At 36.8% G+C, this 22449-nt stretch overlaps 1 protein-coding gene across 1 annotated transcript; it reads right to left on the reverse strand.

The window, feature by feature from the left end:
- Window positions 1-26: 26 nt before the first annotated feature.
- LOC104244813 (AP3-complex subunit beta-A) lies at window positions 27-22173 on the reverse strand. The gene is made up of 11 exons (XM_009800309.2): window positions 21782-22173; window positions 21481-21557; window positions 17256-17505; window positions 16155-16766; window positions 14726-14899; window positions 13174-13300; window positions 12941-13050; window positions 3923-4123; window positions 2098-3104; window positions 1193-1462; window positions 27-651 (listed from the first exon to the last, which is right to left on the reverse strand). Exons 1-11 carry the CDS (start codon window positions 21995-21997, stop codon window positions 294-296), a joined length of 3402 nt encoding a protein of 1133 aa, XP_009798611.1. The 5' UTR covers window positions 21998-22173; the 3' UTR covers window positions 27-293.
- Window positions 22174-22449: the final 276 nt, after the last annotated feature.

The following is a 22449-nucleotide window of genomic DNA, read 5'->3' on the forward strand; positions in this document are numbered from 1 at the left end:
TTTGAAAAGTTAAATCTAGAAAGCTCTGCCAAAAACATCACTATTTTTTCTTTCTTTTTTTCTTTTGGGATTTAATAAGTAACACCAATGCATTGATACAAGCAAAGCAACAGAGAACAAACAGTTCAATCCATCTTTACATCTGCAGTAACTTGACTTCATAAGGAGAAAACCCAACTGTTTGACCGGCCACCAAGACTACAAACAATACAAGGAAAATATACATCATTAACCCCTCAGTGGCCGAAAAATAATCCAATGATCACTTCATTTCAGATGAAACTAAAGTCTCATCATAAACGAGCAGGCTCGGTCAAAAAATTCACAACCCTGTTCAAAAAGTTCAGGCCAAAAACAGTTTCTTCACAATTGACTTTTACTGATGTGTCCAGCGGTTCGGAGCATTTACCTTCAACAGTAATAGTAATTAAACATGGGATTGAGTTGCTTAAGATCTCGCCACTGAATCTAAGCCGTAAACCTGAAGTATCATCGAGGTTGGTACCAACAGGCATGTCCACAGATACAAGATAAAGATTGGCATTACTAAGCACCTTTAAAGCCAAATTCTCACAGATCACAAGGAAGTTGTCCTTTGCTAATGGGCTTTCAAGCTTATTAAGTTCTTCAATATGGTCGACGAAAGTACATCTGTAGCAAGTGATAAGAAAATGGTCAGAAGAGAGTTTCCCGGACAATAAAATGAAGCTAAGCAAACAATGAGCATAAAGTCCATGGAACAATAAATTGTGGAGAACTTCAAATTGTCATCTACACAATCAACTAAAACAAATATTTCTAAGATGGTTCCAGAACCAGGCCAGAAATCTTCAAATTGTCATAAATAGAGGGTTATTACTTTCTTTCTTGATTCGTCTGACGGTTCCAGAACCAGGCACCCCCACAAGTCATGATTAGAGGAATGCGGGCTCAATATTTATCCAGCAATTCACTCATTCTTACTCATATAGAGTCGGAAATGACATATTTCAGTTGACTTACTCTAATGAAATATCAGTAGGTCTGCAAATAACACAATTGGATTTGGTTTCATAAAAGCGACAATCTCTTGATCTCTCAACACAGACATGAGATACAAAACAATAACCAACCAAATTTCAAGGGTTCAAGGTCATAAATAATTGACCTTCACATATACTTCACCAAAGACAAACAAATTATAATAACTGACCTCCTTATATATTCGAACATTCCAGGAAGCTGAGATTCCTTGTTTGAGAACACATCGATTTCCATCAGAAGAGGTTTTAGAAAATACCCAATATCAGGTCTCAACTTCACAGGATACTTCTTGCCATTGCACCACAAAAGTAGCTTAAGGGGCAAAAGATGATGGTGGAATCGGGCCTGAAGTATTCTTTGCATAATCTGACCTGGCTCCAGCTTAGCAATTTCTTCCATTGGAACTAGAGTTGGCACATCATTAACGGACAACTTGGGACTACAAACAAATATGAACAAGTGTAAGCGCCCTCACCAGCTGGAAGAAAGACTAAGATGCTATAGCATGACTAAACAGAACGATCTTAATGCAAAGACAATGACAGCATGTGAACAAGGCAGAACATTTCATAGTGATAGAGGAGAATAAAAGGTTATTAAAAAAAAGGGCCTCAGAATGAGAAATACCAAATGCTACACTGTCAATCATATTAAAGGGGTAACTGACCTTTCAGGAACCTGGAAATCAAGTATTGATATCTTACCAAATACGTGACCAGAGATTTATAATGTATTGACATTTGTGTATTGGTCTGAGACATATCTATGATAATATCTATTTTTATCTGGTTGAGTATTTCAGTGAAGGCCTGAAAACTAGTGAAACAATGAACTTTTGGCCACTAGTTAATAAAGCAACAAGAAGAAGTGAGGAACTGAAGAAGTGGCTTTCTAGATGAGAAAGAGAGTACCTTTACAAAGGACAGCAGTACTAAAAGAACTATCTTACCGTTACATCTATTTCCTCTTCTCTACTTAGCAAAAGGTTGACTGACATAAGAAATTTCAAAAGGGCATGTTCCAAAAAAGCATTATTGACCATAAACCAAAAGAAATTGCAAGTGCAACACTAACCTCTCATCTGATGTCAGCTCTAGATCTGAAGATTCTACCCTTATGCCTGAATCTTCTTCAACCAACAGTAAATTTGACATAGCTTCCACTGAGCTGTTGCTAAATGAAACCTGTATACAAACAAGCAGAGGAGATATGCTTGACACCTCTGATGAAAATGTGTATTTCACACTCAAGCCATTTCCATTTGCAGGATCTAACAAAGTGTAGGATTTACGTTTAACTCTGCTACATATATCTCCAATTGAAATTCTGGCCAATGATTGACAGACAGTATTCAATTCAACCAAATTGTGGGTAGAAACAGGATTGTCATCCAACCAGGAGTCAAGAGCTCTTTTAGCCATTAATTCCCCAAGATCGTTGGAGTCAGAATTTTGATTAAACCTTTGTCTGGGCTGATTCTCAAGAGCATTGCCACTATCTGAAAGATGAATCAGAGGACCACCGTGCTCATCATCATCACTTACAGACCCACTCCCATGGCTACCTCGAGTTCCACTTGAACCAGTTGTAGAATTGTAACCAGATGTGCTTTCTTCATTTAGTGATCCAGATACGGTGTCAGCATCATCAGTTTCATACGATTCGCTTTGAGTCGCTCCATTCCCTGATTGCTTCAAATCTTTTACCATATTGGATTCCTGAGCAGTGTCATTGTAAAAACTACATGGCTGTGGGAGATTTTCATATCCTGGAGCAGCATGAAGAACCATCTGTGAAAGAGATCCAGGAAGATAAAACCGATAAGCTAATGGTTCCGAAGAAATGAGTTTTGTTTCTCTCCCAAATAAATGCCCTGCAAGTACATGCAATGCGCTGCCAGGAGCTGCTTGGAAAGCTGATTCTTCCAACTCATGAGTGCCTACATAGTGGGCCAGGAATTTCCGTAGAACACGTGCACGGTCGCGGATATCGTAGTTCAAGTCACATTTAGCTAGTTCAAGTACGTAGTTTAATAGTGTCTTGAAGGTTGACAGTGCTTTCCCTTTTGCTTGTAATAAGACCTGAAAAAAATACAAGCCTATTGTTATTAAATGAGACAAGGTTCCTGAACTATCAATTTGAGGTTCATGAAATCCAGCCATTGACTATCAAAAGAAATTATTTCATTAAAGACTCAGATTAGTTGCACACTTGGATAGCATCTCTTCCTCTATGAATACAGGAGTTTACTGCAATATCTAACCTTGTACTTTCAAAAAGCCCATATATCAGATCTAAGAGCAGAATGAATTTCCATATGGGAACTCAAGAGTATGTCAGTTCAGACACATCTCATCAATCATATCCTAGGGCAGACTAATCATATAAAAGAGTGCTTGAAAGTACAGCCAAACACTCCTGGTAATAAAGATACTCTCATAACTATCGTTAGTAAGTCAAAAAGATACATGTCATTTTAATTTTGTTGGATGCTTATGTAGACTTACAAACACCATACTGTGTTCTGTATATAACAGAATTCGCATCTCATTTCAAGCATCTTCTTCATAAAAAAATGGAGTAACTACCAAAAAGAATCATCACCAACAGTGGAGATGAGGTTCCTATAATGTAAAATGTGCTTCTCAATAACAATTGAAGCATCACTCACCTTCTCCGCTGTTTGATTAAAGATTCCGTTTTCGTCTTAACAATGCAAAGTACAGCCATGGGCAAATATTCCACTTAAGCCAAGAACATGAAAGGAATATAATTATGACAAAAGAGCAAGATTTTTCTTTGAAATGCAATACAATTATGATAAGTGCAAGTTTACATCAAGAAATATTTGAGCTAGAGGCTCGTTGAGGAAAAACAAAAGCAATTTGTGGTTATCTACCTTGACCATGGCATTAAGAATCTGGAGCTTTGTTTCAGGTGCTTCTGAAGAAAAGGTCCAAGCAAGATACTTGAGAACTGTGGGTAGCACCTTTGGAATTATATGTCCCATGGAATTATACTCACCCAACATCCAAATAATTATAGCACGTGCACTTGGTACTCGGATAGAATCCAGCTTACGTGCCAAATGAACAATTACCTTTGTCAAAAGAAGTGAGTGAGTAAGTTCTATATCATAATTATTGTATATATTTCATTTTTTTCTTTTTGGGGTTTCCATAGGTACATTAATCACTATATGCAGGGAGGCATAAAGAATGTATGTAGCACCTATCATTAGCAAGGTATAAGTAAAGGTGTTGCAGCTTGAAAATAAAATATGAACTAGAAACAGTTCTAAAAATGAAATATCTGTAAGTATTCCGTTTAAGGCGTACCAATACTAGCACTGAATTTTGGTAACCTGCAATACATTCACATGGTGCTCACTGATGTATTGCATTAGGATTCAATTCCGGCTCAACCCAAACTGAATAGTCAAATTCTCATGCATTTCAAGGGTTGATGTTTAGCCCAGCAAGTGGACTTTGGGGATGTGAATGATTTGCAATTCAAATGATGATCTTACTTTAGATATAAAAAACAAAATCAAATCAGAATTTGGGGATAAGAATAGTAGCTATATACTTCTCTATCCTCTAATGAACACGAGTAAATTATAAAACAAGACAGAATTCTTTACTTCAAATTACACCTAAATGCTTTAGTTTTAATTTAATTAAACTCCAAAGTTTCTTGCTTTTTCTTTTTCTTTTTTTCCTCCTCAGAAGCATCTTAGCAACTTCTAAATACTCATAATTGTGCAGGTTGAGTGCTCTTAGACTTTGTCAGCTCCTTCCACTTTGAGTAGGAACATACTTTTGTACCCTTTGCATCCCCTGGATGCTTTTCGCGAATAATAGTTTACATCTGATCAATAATTTAAAAGAAAATTGGGCAGGATGATTTACAATCATAACCACACTTAACATTGACCCAATCCATTTTGATGCAAATGTCGTATTGGTGGGGTTGCACCCATGACCTAGTCCATTCCTAACATACCCAACACACCCAATTGACACCCCTAATTAGTAATAGCATTATATTCACTATCACTGACCATTATAGAAAGCAAAACCCAAGAGTGACCCCTCATACTGGAAATACCAAGTCAAACTTAATAATAGAATAAAATATACTCCCTCCGTTTTAATTTATGGAACCTATTTCCTTTTTAGTCCATACCAAAAAGAATGATCCCTTTCCCTATTTGAAAAAGGTTTATAGCCACACAAAATATATGTGTCTCATTTTACACAAGTTTAAAAGTCTTCTATCTTTTCTTAAAATCCGTGCCAGCCAAATGGGTTCACATAAATTGAAATGGAGGGAGTATTTAAAACATAAAAGTAAGAACACCGTAAATATAAGTAAAGGAAGGGGCAACTTTAAAATTGCAACAACACAATGTTATCATGCCAAGGACTGAACAATTGACAGTGCATTAAAGATCATGTTAGCAGATTGAAATAGAAATAAGCTACCTTCAGCACAAAAAATGGGTTATTAGGAACTGCAAGTCGTTGGTTGTTTGTAGCAAGGAAAGGGCGCTTAGGTACTTGAAAATCCTATTTTCGTGAAAAAATATGTAATCAGTCAAGGTTCATTTTTCTTTTTTAAGTAATGGTGGTGTTTGGGCTAGTTTGCGTGCACCTTGACTATCTACCAGCACAGGTATCGTGTAATTCCGCCCACCAAGATTTAGGTAGAGGCGAAGATATCTCCAAGGTATGCACGCATTTCATTGACCAGTGTTTAGAAAAGCGATCGCTTTGTCGCTTAAAGCGCGAAGCGACAGTGTATCGCTTCTGGCTGCTCGAAGCGATGCGATCTTGAAAAGCGCTTCTTCTTCGTTGAAACCAAATAACTTTTTGTTTGAAACCTAATAATTTTGGATAGTTGAAGGGATGTTTTTTCAAAATTTTAGTTTTTTTATAAAATAAAGCTTTTTGATAAATTAGAACTTATTTGAAATTATTTCTTGGTTCCACGTTTTAACATTTAATTTTTGTTTTGTTTATATTAATTTTGTGGTATTACTATTATTTTAGAGGTATGAATTTTTAAATGAATTTACAGTTAACAACAAAATTTTATTGAGTTGCAAAGAAGAAGAAGAAAAAAGAAATAAGAATAATTTTAATTAATAAAAGAAAATAAAGAAAAATGTCACATAACTACTGGCTGTTTGGCTAACTTTTGCTCTCACATGCCACAAAGACGGTGAAAATCACTCCCCATGCCACTTGGTACTCTAGGGGGTTTTAAATACGGAGATTATAGTCCAGAGAGTATTCTGAAGACCTAATAGTTTAAGTACGACAGTAACAATACAGGTATAATTTCCGGGGTTTTAATGTATTTTCCTGCCAAGGTTCTTTATCATCTAACTACAAGGTTTGCGCTGTCACTTTTAAAAACCAAGGTTTCTTTTAGCTGTCCAAGACAAGCACTTAAACGACAAGAATAAATTGCAGTGACGCCTATGTAAAGTTCCTTCACGGAAGGAAGAGTTTTCCCTTTGCCACTATAGACCCAATTTGGAGGTTCTTTCTTCTCATTGACATGAGATCAGTTTGCCTATACAACATGGGAGTGGTTGAAGCCGTTTGCTAGCATATGGCCATCTACTTTGGTTATAATAAAGAGGAGGTTTTTCAAGCGAGAAGAGAGAATATGGAACTGAGAAAAAAATGAAGGAAAGGAGAAGCATGGGATCATCAGCGGCCGTCGAGAACTTAAAGAATTGCATAATCCAGTAAACTTCCGTATAGGAAAAGTAGGTGAACAAGGGAATAGTGTAGCATGTCAACTGTTCCAGGTAAGCTTTGCTAATGTCTTTTGGTGATGGATTCCGAACTATGGTTCATTTAACTTTGTTTGTTGTAAGGTACCGAAGTTATGCATTAAACAAGCCTTCTTTAAGTTACGCATATTAAAAAAAATGCATTTTTACTCGACATAAAGGATTCCTCGCTCATCCCCTTTTTCGGTCTTCTCAAAGTCCTTGAGACAAGCTTGGCCCATCTTATTTAAGCATAGTCATTGAAATTCACAAGACATCCATGTGAAAACTCACTGCATATTTTTGCTTCACAACTCAGGGAAGAGGATGAAGGTTAATTGATAGCTCATGTTGCCATCTCAAAGTAAAAAGTTATGTGGATTTTACACGTAAAGTTTCTACCCATGGGTCATCATACATGCAAGGAGGTTGACATTTCCCGTGCCACTTGAAACTACAGTCTACAGTCCTTAAGTAGAGTTCTTCTCTAAACTATAAACCTTTTGTTTAATAAGTGTTTTTCAAAATACAATTAGAACTCAAATTAAAAGTACCATGTCAGAAAAAAGTTAACAGTGTTTTGAATTTCTACAACATATTTAAAAGAATTTTTTTGAAGTCCAGATGAGAGAGGCAATACAAGTCCATTAGCAACTTCATCCTCCGAAGCATTGCACAACATTACCCACTAAAAGAGCAACTTATGACTCCGAAGCACTGTCCAACATTACCCACTAAAAGAGCATTATGCGCAACTTTAGCACTTCGTTCGGCGATTTGAGACCTTGAGTAGCTTCACATTATGCATTATGACTCGCGTATATGGTTGGTTTCGATTTTCAAGAGGTTCGGAGTTGATTAGGGAGAGTAATTCTCATTTCGGAAGCTTTAAGTGGGAAGAGCTAACCAATGACTGTGTATATGGTTGGTTTCAATTTTCAAGAGGTTCGGAGTTGATTTGGGATAGTAATTCTCATTTCGTAAGCTTTAAATGGGAAGAGCTTGCCAAGGTTTGATTTTTGAGTAAATAATCTCATATTCGTGTTTTGATGGCTCCAATAGGTTCGTATGGTGATTTTGGACTTAGGCATATGTTTAAATTTGGATTTGGAGGTTACTAGGTTGATTTGGACCAAATTGTCAAAAGTTGAAAATTTGAAGGTTTGGAAAGTTAATAAGCTTGACCGGGAGTTGACTTTGAGACTACCGGGGTTGGATTGTTGTTCCGGGAATTGGAATAAGTCCACTTCGTCATTTGGGATTTGTGCGCAAAGTTCGGGCTCGTTCCGGATTGGTTAGGTTTGACTCGGACGCTTGTGAAGCTGGAAGCTTATGAACTTAAGAGATTGATTTTGATAGACGATTGTTGATTTTGACGTTATTTACGGTGTTAAAAGCCTCTGGGTAATATATTAGAACTTGTTAGTATGATTGAACGGGGTCCCGTGGGGCTCAGGTGAGTTTCGGGGTGGTTTCGGACCACTTTGGGTTTTATTTTATTGCTGATTTCTGGTGTTCTCCTGATGAGCATCGCGATTACAGCAGGAGCTCCGCGATCGCGTGGGGTGTTTTTGGGTGCTGTTGTTTTAGTTCATCGTGTTCGCGGTTAAGGGCTCGCGTTCGTATAGTGTTGGGGCCAGAAGCATCGAGTTTGCGTTACAGCATCGCGTTCGCGCAATTGAGGTGTCATGCGGGGCTTTGGCCTTCGCATTTGTGTGGGTAGCGTCATGTTCGCGTTGACCTGGGCAGTGTAAGTCATCGCGTTCGCAATAGAGGCTTCGCAGTGTAAGCTTGAGCGGATTGATGAGTGATCTTGGGTCATAGAGCCATGTTGGTATTAATACTGAGGTGACGCATGCGCCAGGCCCCATTTTGGAATGATATTGATCATTGACTTTCATCCGATCAGCACTTGGGCCAGGTCCCGCCTCTCCGAAGTCAGGTAATAATCGTGGGCGAAGGCACACGGGTCATATATGTGCTTGGTGAAGGACTTGTGTCAAGTACCCTTACCGTGTTGAGTGTGTGTATGTGTGTGTGAGAGGGTCCATGGGCTTTGAGCCAGGCATAGTGAGCGTGTTGAGAGTATGATTGAGGGATATTTTGTGCCAAGGACTATAAATGTGTAAGACTATATATATTTGATATTTAAACTGTGATTCCTTGTTGATTTGGCATGTATAACTGACATGCACGCAGAGATGCATTATACCTCATGTTGATTGGTATTTGATATCTCTACTTGTTGTTTAGAGCACGATATTACGGTTTTGTCTTGTTAAATATTTATCTAAGTGAATTCTGTGGAAGTTGATGCCTTGACTGTTATATCTAAAAGGCATATCTAAAAGGCATGCCTATTTCTCCTATTGTGTTAAGCTAAGCCTGTCATTATTTGAGTTGCTTTTCTTTGTATTCTATTATTCTGTTGTTATATTGTTGTTGTTGGCGGTGGAAAGTGAGCATGGGACCTTGCCAAGCCCGTCGCTGCTTTCAGCCCGAGGTTAGGCTTGCTACTTATTGAGTACATGGGATCATTATTTGAGCTGTTTTTCTTTATATTCTATTCTATTGTTCTGTTGTTACTGTTGTTGTTGGTTGTGGAAAGTGAGCATTGGACCTTGCCAAGCTCGTCACTGCTTTCAACTCAAGGTTAGGGTTGCTATTTATTGAGCACACGGAGTCGGTTGTACTCATACTACACTCTGCACTTCGTGTGCTGATCATGGTAGTTGCAGTGAGCTGGATGAGATTTCGAGGTAGCACTATTGTTCTGTTCGCAAGCCTTCAAGTCTCCTCTTTTATCTAATGTTCTTACTGTTCAATCTTCCAGACAATAATGTATTTTGTTAAGACTTTGTATTTAGTATTGCACTCGGTGACACCAGATTTTGGGGTGAATTCATTTGTATTAACATTTTAACTTCAATTTTTTATATCATTCCGCTTTTGAGACTATTTCTTATCATTATCGAAGTTTATTTCCGCATATTTGTTATTGGCTTGCCTAGCAACCGATGTTAGGCACCGTCACGGTTCCAGTGAGATTTTGGGTCGTGACAATAAAAGAAACATTACATTTGAAATATTGAGTTGGTTTGGTTTTGATTGGGTGATGCCAAGCACGATAAAGATGTTCTATTCAGCTGGGCTTTTGGTAGTCCGAAGAGAAGGCGAAGAGCATGGGATGTCGCTTCATAAGCACTTATGTGGATTGTCTGGAGGGAGAAAAATAGGATAGCCTTTGATAGAACAGAGAAAGATTTTGCTCATTTGAGGAATAGCCTTTTATCCCTTATTTCTTTTTGGTGTCCTCATCAGGTACCCCGTAGGTATAGATGATTGGGTTCATTTATAGAAAATCATATTAATTTGTAGGTTCGTCTACTTTTTGGTATAATTCTTGTGTACGGGTCTTTTGCGCCCATTTGTTAATAAATTTTATTACTTGATAAAAAAATTAGACCAGCAAAATAATATTATTATATAAGTGGGAAGACCCAAAGTTAAAAGTTGAAAGACCAATTTACCCATCAAATACTTAACGACTTTTCTGCCCTTATCTTAAACATTACTCCTACAATAATTTCATACAAAAAAGTAAATTTACCTTCTACTAAATAATAAATATCTATAAAATAATTGAAATTATGTTCCTTGAAATTAAAAGCTTATCGTGTGAAGTTATATTGCAATTAGGAACACAAATTTTGGATGTACATTGCTTTGTAGTCGTTAATCATTATGGCCCAAAAAAGTTTCTCAATTCCATTAATCGACTTTTCCCTTTCATCAATAATTGTTTCTTTATTGAATAGCTTAATATCAATTTATGTGTCTTTTCTTCTTCTCTTATTTAAGGTAGTTAATTAAAATAATAATTACCGCATGGAATTGAGAAAGGTAATACTAAGCGTTCTATTTTAAAGTCGTTTTATATCTTCTTGCATTGTCCCTTTAGAATTTCATATGAGAAGGAGGAGAAATCAGAGATTACATAGCATGGGGAACTACTGCCGATTATAATAAAGTATGTAGAGTAACTTTTGAAGAATTAATTTTTATGTCGCATGAGTACGAGAGTCGAGACTTTTGTTACTTTTCATGAGTTTGATTAGTTTCAATCAATTTGTAGAGTAACGTGTGGATTACTTATTTCTGATATGTGATTATTTGTCAACAATATCTAATTTAAGAACCTTAAAACCAATAAATAGCTCTATTTTCGTTCTTATATTTTATTTCTATGTATCTCCCTTGCAGAGTTTGGTGTAAAATTGAATTGGGCTATTCAATGGAAAATCCAAATTGATTGGTACTTTCGAAGTCAAGTTAGGTGATTTTACCAATGGAGCTCCAGTAATATCAGACTTGTTTTTTAAACAAGAATGGCACGTCATGTCTTGGGAATTCCAGCAGTAATGAAACTAAAGTAAGTTTGGTTGTGATAATCTCAAGATAGTCCATCTTGTTTTCATTTTTCTCCTCCATAAAACTTTTGGGGGGCTCATATCTTAGATGAATTTTCTATTTCACAAGACACAAGCTCATCTCCCACAGCTTTTACCTTTAGTTGTGCTCCAAACTAAAGCACAATTAGTTGTTCTCTTTTCGCACTTTATTTTTGGTGTCATTCTTGATTTATATGTTGATTGTCATTTTTTCTTATCTTTTTGTCAGGGTATGTTTATAAGGCGATTGTCTTTTGTTAACGTTGAACTTAAAGTTCAAACTCAGTGAAGAACGATTCGATGAAGTTTATTTCTTAGATGTAATTAATTACAAATATCATTATTTGTTTGCCGTTGCTGGGAAGATGAGAAAGCTGGAGAAATAACATCTACTCCCCTCTGTTTCAAATTAGATGGGGTACTTTCCTTTTTAGTATGTTTCAAAATAAATGGCACATTTCTAAATTTGGAAATAATAACTCTTCATTTTACATATTTAACCCTTAATGAAAATCTTTTATAACAACACAAATGTCATGGTCTCACAAAAGCTTTTACCCCTTGAGTTTTTAAGATTACAAGTTTCAAAAAGTCTTTTTTTCTTAAACTCCGTACCGAATCAAACTATCTCGTTTAAATTGAAACGAATGGAGTACTCAATTTTTTATTCTTCTGTAGCGCAGGAAAAGTGAAAAGCAATGGGTAACAACCTGCCCCGCTGCCCACTATCATGGATTTCTCAACACATGAGTAAGAGAAATAGTTGGAGTTTCTACATACTTCTCTAGTTCTCTTCAGTTTCTATCCCCCTCCAACTATATCTTACCTCTTCTATAAAAGGGCAAAGAAAACAGTTCGAGCAAGGGAGAGCACATGGAAAATGACTACATCAATTTCACGTCAAATTCTAGGCTTAGCTGATGATCAGATTAGGTTGGTTGTAAATGCGAATTCAGAATTTGAAATTTATCTTCTACCACTACCACAATCTCAAGTTAATTTATCAAATTCTAGATTCAGTCGATGATCAGATAAGGTTGGTTGTAAATGCGAATTCAGAATTTGAAATCTATAATCTCCTACCACGATCTCAAATTAATTTACGCTAAAAATTGAGTTTAACGTCAACTATTTATAGATATTTAGTGGATATATATATATATATATATATATATATATATATATATATATAGGATCTAAGCAAAAACTACTAAGGTGAATCCATATATTACATGCTAAATCTATGTCGTAATTCGAGTGCAAAAAGATTCAGGAAAGCTCAAAGAGGCCAAAACTATAAACGTTTGCTATTTGAAAAATTAGGCTTTTAGTTGTATTAGGAGTTTTATGCAACCTTTTTGTTGGTGATATTAAGGTAGAATGTAATATAGTATAAGAAAGCAAGTTTACATCTTTGAGACACCAGAGTAATTATATTGATCAAATACACGTATATTTTAATAGTTATATTTATATCACATTTTTTAATTAATTGATATGGAATACACGTGCGACGCACGTGTCCAGAAACTAGTTCCTAAAAAGACTGTCCTTTAACATTACAAATCCCGTGAAAGATATCTGATATCATGTATTAGTTAACAGCTAAAACAAAAGCATAGCAACTGGCTAGAAATTGCAAAATGCGTAAATTTGACGAGTTAGTAAAGCAACTCACTTTGTCATGACTTGAGGGTTCATGTTTTATGATTGTTTTGATGGAATTTATTGCTTGAATCAGAATAACTGCTTCTTCATCCGTTGATGCTATGTCCACATCTGAAATTTCTGCATGTCCATGATCACTTAAAGAACTGATACTAAATAAATAAAGAAAAAATGATGCTCAGAATTACCCAAAAAAAAACTTCCTATAGATTCCAAGTATTCCATAGACAGACGATGCTTTACCAGATGAAGTCAAAATCAATAGCCTTTCCAAACATGTGCTTGCTATATTTGGAAGTCGTTCGGCACATAAACCAATGGCAGCAACAGCATCTGCAGCAAACCTTCTGTATGGATCTTTAATATAATCCTAGAAACTCACTAACATTAGCACCAACTTGCATGACCAAATCCACGACAACAAAGAGAAAAGAATATAATCATGCTGTAGAAGCTATTTTTACTTCCTCAAAAGGTTATCAAGTTAAATGAAGCAGCTTGTAGAAGCTACTTGTGGACAGGTGAGGCTACCATCTCTAGAAGGGCCTTGTTTACATAGGAAAGGGTCTGTTTGCCTAAAGGAGTTGGGGGGGGGGGGGCTTAATATTCTATGGAATCAGGCTGCTATACGTAAGCTTCTTTGGGCCCTAAGGCAGCACAAAGAGAAGCTATGGATTGCCTGGGTACATACATATTATATAAAGAAGCAGAATCTCTTTACTATGGAGGTGCCAAACCAAAATTCTTGGATAGTAAGGAAAATATTAAATATGAGAAAGATTTGGCAGAAACTGGGGACTTGCTCTGATCAGAAAGGGAGAATTTCATATCAGGGCTGCTTATAAAGCATTGAGAGAAAAGGTTGACAATGTCCCGCCGAAGAACCTGGTTTGTCACAATGCTGCAAGTCCTAAACAGGTTTTTATACTTTGATTGGCTTTACTGGGCAAATTGAGAACTAAGAATCTTCTCCTTAGATGGGGTATTAGTATTGATGGTGGCTGTGTTCTATGCAAATCCCAACCTGAAACTGCACATCACCTATTTTTTGAGTGCACCTTCTCAAAATCTTTCTGGCAAAATTTTCTGAGATATGAAGTGGCAAAGAAACATTCTGCCCTGGGATTTGGAGTGGCAATGGATTCAAAAGACAGCTAAGGGGAGGACTTCTCAAGGAACTTTACTCAAAACCTGCTTTGCTACTGCTGTTTATGATATTTGGATTTAAAGCAAGACTCGGGTGTATCAGAATAGAGCTAAAAGTATGGAGAGAATGCTACATGACCTGAAGATAGCTATATTCATCAGAATGAGGGATAATAGGAGGATATTTGCATTTATTTAGATGTTTTTTTTTTTAGGAGTTAGTAGCTAAGGAGTTTTGGCTGTTCGTGGGGGTGTTACGAGAGGGGCTAACCTGGTAGGTTGCCCTTGTTTTATACAGACAATTGATTATTAATAAAATTTCTTTAAATGCCAAAAGAAAAACATAATCATGCTGATACAAAAAGTTAACACACCGCTGTAAAGAGATTAGAAACCCCAATATGCAAGCAACAAAATTGTAATAATTTAAAAAATCGATTACCCACACATTACTCCCTTTTTGTAGATAGGAAAAAACAAATATTACATTTAATTGCATATAAAGAAAGAGAGAAAGGTGCTTTTGGAGGATTCTTGAGCATATAAAGCTGAGAATGGCTAGTATAAAGCATCTCACATAATTAGATCAAGAGAATCATTATGTTCTGAAAATTGTGCAAATGGGTAAAATTATGATGAGAAAATGTACCTGGAACTCATTTAAAATAGGTGAAATGGATGAATGTGTCGCAATTAAAGATAGTATGTCAAGCTTCAGAGCTTTTACTTGATAAGGATCGGTAGAGCTCACGAAGAAGTCTTCAAAATGGGAAACAAACAGGGTAGGCATTGCTTTAGCAAACACTTGAATGTTGCACAGCACCTGCATCAACCAAATCATTACATATAGACCAAAAACAAGGAAATGCATTATATATGGCAGCAAAGTTGTGGCCGTAGTGTTTTCATAAAACAAATTTCTACTTAACAGATAAATGTTTGATTGCAGCAAAATAATGTGGTCATAGTGTTTTCAGGAAGACAGTGTTCTAAATATAAGCCCCTAAAGGTCTGAACACATGCCACAAGCATCTCACTAGCTAGTAAGTTTCTGGAGAATTTGATCTTCTTAAACCATGGCCAAGAACTCTTTAACTTGTGAAACATTTCATCAAAAGATAGTTTTAATCCAGTTCTTGAAACCACTTTTTTCACAACCTAAACTGTGGATAAACTTCATTTAAGGCAAAGAAAAGCTGGCATGCCAGTTAAAATGAGAAAATGGCTTGAACCAGCTAAATTTATCTGTGCAGTAAACTTCGGAGCAAAAAAAAAAATTGATTGACATAGTTGATTTAAAGGCAGAACTTAGGAAAGCATCAATTTGACCATCAACACTATTTTTTTCCTATACAAGGGACTGTCACTACTATTAAGTGATCCAATATGGATATTCAACAAGAAATTTCATTCTAAACGACGAGAAAAGTGAGAAATCAAAAGATGGTTATGTGGTGCACCCCTCTGCCTTGAGTTGTCACCATCCCTTCCCAACCCATATTCCTCTTCCTTTCTCCTCTAAGTCACACTCTCCCAGCAACACAATGATGACATTGTTTTATTTCTCTCTTTTTTTTCTTTTTCTTTTTTTCCTTTTTCTTTTTTTCCTTCTTTTTTTGAGCATACAACTCCCACAGCAACTTGTGAAATTAGGATGTTGAGATTGTCAAGCTATTTCTACATGTCTTTGTCCCATTGACCAGTTAACCGCACAAGGTGACATTTAAAGTATTACAAACAAGAGAATTAAGAGGACTGGAGTACTGGACAATGTTATAACCTCTTGTGCAATTTATATTCCCATTTTTTTTCACTCTACAATGCCAATTTCCACTAAATTGAAAACATCAAAGCTTGAATTTCCATAGAAGAAGTCATATGCATTGCAGGTGACAAACTCCTAGCAAAACTGTCCAAGAAGTTAACAGAGAATCAAGGTTATGTCGTCACAAATGCCGCTTCTCAATGTTCGTTGTCCATAACTCTAGGCAAAATATTTCAATGGCCCCTGAGACGTATTACCATGTAACTAAATAAGAATCAGTTTTGACTCAAATTATTGCGAGACAAAAAATTACCACATATTTTGAGGCATTGGATGATCTCAACAGAAACAACAAAGGTTTAACAATTCTCTTAATTTCCTCTTTTGGTGCCATAATCCAGTGCATCCCAGCAGCAGCAAGTACTACTGCACTATTTTGATTCCACAATAGAGGTAAAGTGCACTGCAGCAGGACCTTCACATCATCGTTACTTTTGGCAGATGTAAAGTCTGAAAAGTCCTTCACAGAAGAAGCTCTCTCGGAATATGGGCAGGATAAATACTTATCTGGTCCTTCAAGATAACTCCTAAATACCATTTCTGCTATCTTAGATTCACAAACTGCAGTGCCAACGTCATTGGTGCTCTCTTTGATTTCAAATTTGTTTTCTGAATTGCAATTCTCTGAAGAATGGGAAGCTGCCATCAAGGATTCTTTAACAAGCCCATGCCTAGCAATAACATATCGTATAAGGATCCCTATCAAAACAATCTGACCCCATTCTTCCACATCAGGGAGAGTCTCACACAGCCTTCTATAATTTCTCCCAATAAAAGAGTAATTATTAGGACAGATAGAAGCAAATGCAGCAGCAGCAGCTCCAACTACTCCAGGAGAGTTGTCATTCAGAAGAATTCCAACAAGCTGCAAAAGATAATAGTAGTTGCAGTAGAAGTCAAGTGTCGTAAAGATAAAATTCAATTCATATAGGAACTTTGCTTGAAGCAAGGATTTGTGGTTTACTCGTATCACGCAAGTATGACTGAAGCCATGAATGCATTTTAGTTCTGGAAGTATGGCAACAGGGAAAAATTCGTGAAAAATCTAAGTTGAGTAAGGTTCCTTTTTTTTTGGGGTGAGAAGAGAAGACCCTGCACCACTGACAAAAGTTCAATGAAATTAAAGTTAAACAGCTTTAGCTATTTTTGAATTTCACAAGTCTATTTTTTAGGACAACCAAGGGACACCTCGCTTAGCAAGAGATCTGATATGATTTTTAGATAAATAACTTATCCATTGGGAGCAGTTCTTTCCTCAATAAGTAAAACTGGATGGTGGTTACAGGGACATGGTTATTTTATAAGAAGACTAAGTTATGACCAACATCCCCGGCCTCAAAGCTACAAAATTTACCTCTTCAATAGTACTAGTATCCTCCTCCAAACGCAAATCATGCAACTTTGGAAGTGCATTAGCAGCACACTTCCTAACATACACTGATGGATCTCTTGCACATTTTCCCACAGCCACCAGAACAAGGGGTGCAATCACATGAAGGCGAATTCCTGCCATCGTACGGAGTGCCCATGCCCGCACCAATGGATTAGGATCGCCCAAATCCTTCTGGAAACAGTTTATTGAAAGCAATGCTTCATTTGGACGCCTAAAACACAAATTAGAACAGACGTGTAAGTTTTTTCAAGTTATTCTAATATCATTAAGATTGGTTATAAGGTTGTTTGTTAATAAGTATAATAAACAGATACATGCATACATAAAGCAAAGCAAAGCTCTAACCAGAAATACAATAGAATTATCCATGTGCACAACCAGCTTTACATCGTCTTAGTTTACCACATTATATTCGTAAATATTCATCTGCACAAACCAGCTGCACATCATTTTAGGTTACCGCATTATATCCGTCAAAACCTTGGTAAAGGAAGGAAAGTCCCATGCATCACGTTTAGAAGCTAGAAACTTTTCTGGAAGTGGCAAGCAGACATTTAATGTCTGCAAGAGACTAAGCTCTAGAATTTCCAAACACAAATTGCAGGTCAACTCTGGGCAGGCAGATGGACAAACTATGCAGTGTTGGATGCTGAAGGCACTAAGGAGCAATGTTCTAATATAGGACAAGAGGACCTGGTCAGATACCAAACTTATAAAGGGAGAGTATTCTACTACTGTCTCATTTATCAATGTTCAATGGCTTCAAGTGGGTTCTCTGTGGAGCTTATGTTGGTAGGATCCTACCAACAGACATAATAGAAGCTCTGTAGCCACCAAAGGTTTACTTAAGATCCTTGAGTTATGTGTAAGAATTTCAACATCACCATGTTCCCAGGGAAAGAAAGCACAACCATAACCTCAGCAGAACCATAATAGAGTTCTCTAACTTGGTAGAAGACTTAGAGCTAGCTGACCGCCTCTAGCTAGAGGCAAGGTTACCTGGTCAAGAGACATCCAGAATTGATTGTATACTATCCTTAGTAGGTTGGGATGACAGCTTCAGGCTTCAGCAACATCAGACAATCCACTCTTCCCAGAGTTACTTCAAATTCACCAATATCAGTGCAAAGAAGGTCCCTTTGGTGAACGAGACATTAAGGCCTCATTTGTTTGCACTTAATGAAGGTATGAATCTTAATCATTCAGATCTCAAACATTAAGTGTGTTTATTTTTAAGTCTGAATCTTAATCATTCAAATCTTAATAATTGTGTGTGTGTGCTTTTTTTACTTCACGGCTACTTAATGGGCCTGAATAGACCTGTATGGTTAAGATCTCTAACAAAGACTTAATTTCATTAAGATGCTATTATTCACATTCATTATTACTTGCTACCACCGCCTAACATTATCAATTATCACCATGCCATCTACCACCACCATACTCAACCACCACCACCACCACCATACTCAATCATAACCGCCACCATTATCGGCAACCATCACCCAGCATCCTCACTACCCCCACCACCATCATTCTCAACCATAACCACAAGCTCATCCACCTCAACTGCCACAACTAACCACTCCATCACCATCAATAACCATAGCCGGCACTGCCCACCATTATAAACTACCACTAACTTCTCAATCACAACCACCACCCACCATTATTAATTATTATCATCCACCACCACCATCCTCAACCATAATCGACATCATATTAATCACCACTAGCTACTACCCAGAACCACCACCATCAACTAAAACCACCACCAACCACTGCCTCTAGTCAGTATTCACAAGCACCACCGTTAATCATCATCACCACTAACTATCATATATATATATTAATTAGTATTTTATTTGGATTTTATATTTATTAATTTTCAAATAAAGATTAATTTTATATATTCAAATGTTAAAAAATAAACAGTCTTAATCATTTAGTATTCCGATCTTAATACATATCTTAATATTCAGATTCAGATGCCTTAATCTTAATGCTCATCATGATATTCAGATGTGTATTCAGATTCAGATTCAGACATCTTAATCTTAAAAAAAAAATACAAATGAGGCCTAAGAAAGCTTTTAATAAAGTTCACTGGAGTTTCCTTCTTAACTTATTTAAGTGTATGCGCTTCGATACAAAATGGATTAGATGGATTTCCTTCTGCATTTGCACAATAAAATTCTCATCATCATCAATGGCTATCCACAGGGTTTCTTCTCATTGCAAAAAGGTCTGAGATAGGAAAACCCCCTATCTCGTTCCTCGTTATTAAGGTCATTGAAGAGGTTAGCAAAATGCTTTTTATAGAAAGGCAAAAGAACTGGATAAAGGTGTTCACACTTGGGCCAAGAATCCGAAGACATGGCTATTTCCCACGTACTTTGGCAGATTACTCCTTGATCTTATGAGATATGATAATGAACTGCAATAGATCATCTATCTCATATTGATTCTTTTTATTTTCAAAGCAATCTTTGGGTTATAGATTAAATACTCCAAGAGTCATCTCTTTCCGGTTAACAAGGAAATTAACTTGCAACAACTTGCAGAGGCACTTGGTTGCAGCGTAAGGACTCTTGCCCAAGTACCTGGGTCTACCATTGGGAGCTAAATCTAAAGCTTCTTCTATCCAGGGGGTTTTGGGGAAGTGTTAAAAAAGGTTGTCCAATGGGAAGTACCTCCCAGTTGAAGTCAGGCAAATACTATCAACAGTGTACTAGAATTCCTCCCAACCTACAGCATGTCATGATTCCCCCTTCCTCTGCAGCCAATGGACTAGACAAACTACATAGAAATTTCTTGCGGTAAGGCAATGAAGAAAGGAGAAACTTAACCTAGTCAGACAAGAATCTTTTATTACTGACAAAATGACTAGGGAGCTAAAGACTAGAAAGCTAGGAGTTAAAAACATGAAGGTACAAAATGGCCAGTTGTTGCTTAAAAGAGTTGCAACCTGATCTTAACACCTGTTCTACAGACCTACTAGCAATGATTTCTAAAATTCTGATTACTGGTTAAACCAAGGGTTCAACATCATCTTTAGAAGAAATTTCAATGACCGGGAAACAGACAGTTATTTTTCTCTGCTGCAACTCCTAATACCAAATACCACAAAACAGACCAGACAACTTACTGTTAAGGGGCTCTCCTTGTGGGAAATTCTCAGGACAGATCAGCAAACCCGTTCCTCCCCAGAACTACTGCAACAAGCAACAACTAGCCATGGAAATGACATGGAAAAACAAAGCCCCCCCCCCCCAAGGTGGTATGTTTCAGTTGGTTGGTAGCACAGAAAGCATGTTTAACGAAAAATAATCTCCTAAAAAAGGTGGTCTCAATATTTGCAACAAAATGTGTTCTTTGTAAAGATCAAAGTGAAGACATCAACCATTTATTATTGCACTACAGCTTCACTTCTCCACTACGGAGTTTCATTTTTAGTATTTTGGGTTTTAGTTTATCGATGTCTGGATCAAAAATGGAACTCCTTGTGGCACAGGAAAAATATGGGAAGAAACTCAATTAAGTATGGAATTCGATACCAGTGGCAATCTAGTGGTACATACGGAAGTTAAAAAATACTAATGGAGATGTATTTCCTTATTATCTTTTTTTGTGCGACTTGGCTATAGTAAATCATGTAGATGGCATGGTTGATGTTTCTAAACAATTTGTGATGTAGCTATACCTTTGGCTGTGAATGCTTTCCAGCATACACTTATTACTGGAAATCAAAAAATTACCTTTACAAATCAAAACAAAAATATCCGCCAAAATCCTGCATGTGTCTGTGCAAGTGCAACAGCAACAAGTTACAGAAAGTTTGATTTTCCTTATTCTAACTAAGTGAGATTAGATAAAGAATAGAGTCCCTAATGTTACACCAGAAGTAGGTTTGGTGACATAATTTTCTGCTTGTTCAACTACGAACTGCTCATGTGCTTGTTCATAAAGCTTTATTTAATAATAAACCAAGTTACAATAAGTTACATAGCACTAGGTTTAAAAAGATGCATGACGTTGCAGTATATATATGGATAAGCCAAATGTGATATTGTGAGTGCTTAATTTAGTGATCTAGTTATCCACCAATGCAGATTGCAGGGAGTGTCTTCATTCATGGCAAAGCAACGTGCAAATCATGTATTTACAAATGCAGTTAGTATCATACTTTTCAGCATAATGCAGGAGGTACAAGTAGACCAGCTTCTTCACTTCCATTGATTGTGAAGCCACATTTTTCACCACCTGTAGTAGTCAAACAAACTTCATTAAGTGCAATTATCTAACAAGAAACAATGATTCCATCATTCCTTCAAGCAATACAAACAAAACTCCATCCCATTAGTCAATCAGATTTATGCAGTGCATCCAATTTTGATTGTCAATAACAATTAAAAAATTCTCGTCCAAAAGAACTCTACTATAGACAAGTGAAAATTTCAGGAAATTGGCAAATGAGATGAAATGACCTGAGGGAAGAAATTGGAGACATCGCAGCCTTGGGCAATGAGAGCGAGTAATCTCTTGAGAGCTTCGCATTTCTCGGAGTCAAATTTGCTGTCGAGAAGGGGGGCAATGTTGACGTCATCGGGATCGTCATAGAGGTGGGCGTCCGTACCGATCCGGAACACCAAAGTAGAGGCTTTGCTCAGTGAATCAGCCGTCGCGCCAAACTGTGTGAACATTTATTCCTATTTGTGTTGATAACTATTAGCTCTAAGACATTGGGAATTGTAATAGTCTCCGTCTCCAACTCCGATACCGGGGTTTAGCTTCTTCTGTCCAAAGATGAAAGTCGGACTAGCGGAGACTCGATGATTTTCGTGAGGATACGTTTGTCATCCGAGATTTTTAGTTATTAAAAGGAAAACGGAAAAAGGATAAAGGGTGTGTTCAGTACGAACAAAAATTTCAATTTTCTCAAAATATAACTTATTTTTCTCCAATTGGAAGAAAATATTTTACCAATAAAAAGAAGAAAAAATATTTTTCAAAATTTTATTTTAACATTTCCCTCTCTATTCCTTATTCCTTATCCCCACCAAATCACCCCATGCCCCCACCTACCACCACCACCACCACCAGCGACCCCAACTCCACTCCTCATCCCATCCTAAATAAAAATATTATTAATAAT

The sequence above is a fragment of the Nicotiana sylvestris genome, chromosome 5 (genome assembly GCF_000393655.2).
Source record: "Nicotiana sylvestris chromosome 5, ASM39365v2, whole genome shotgun sequence".
NCBI lineage: Eukaryota > Viridiplantae > Streptophyta > Magnoliopsida > Solanales > Solanaceae > Nicotiana > Nicotiana sylvestris.

Bases quoted from the DNA above. Each gene is read 5' to 3' on its own strand.
- LOC104244813 (XM_009800309.2), bottom strand. From the start codon at position 21,997: ATGTTCACACAGTTTGGCGCGACGGCTGATTCACTGAGCAAAGCCTCT. The intron at 14,900-16,154 runs GTAATTTTTTGT...TGGTTGATGCAG, and splicing joins CCAATGCCTCAAAATATGTG to GTGCTGTGCAACATTCAAGT. The intron at 4,124-12,940 runs GTGAGTTGCTTT...CTTTTGACAAAG, and splicing joins AACCCTCAAGTCATGACAAA to GTAATTGTTCATTTGGCACG.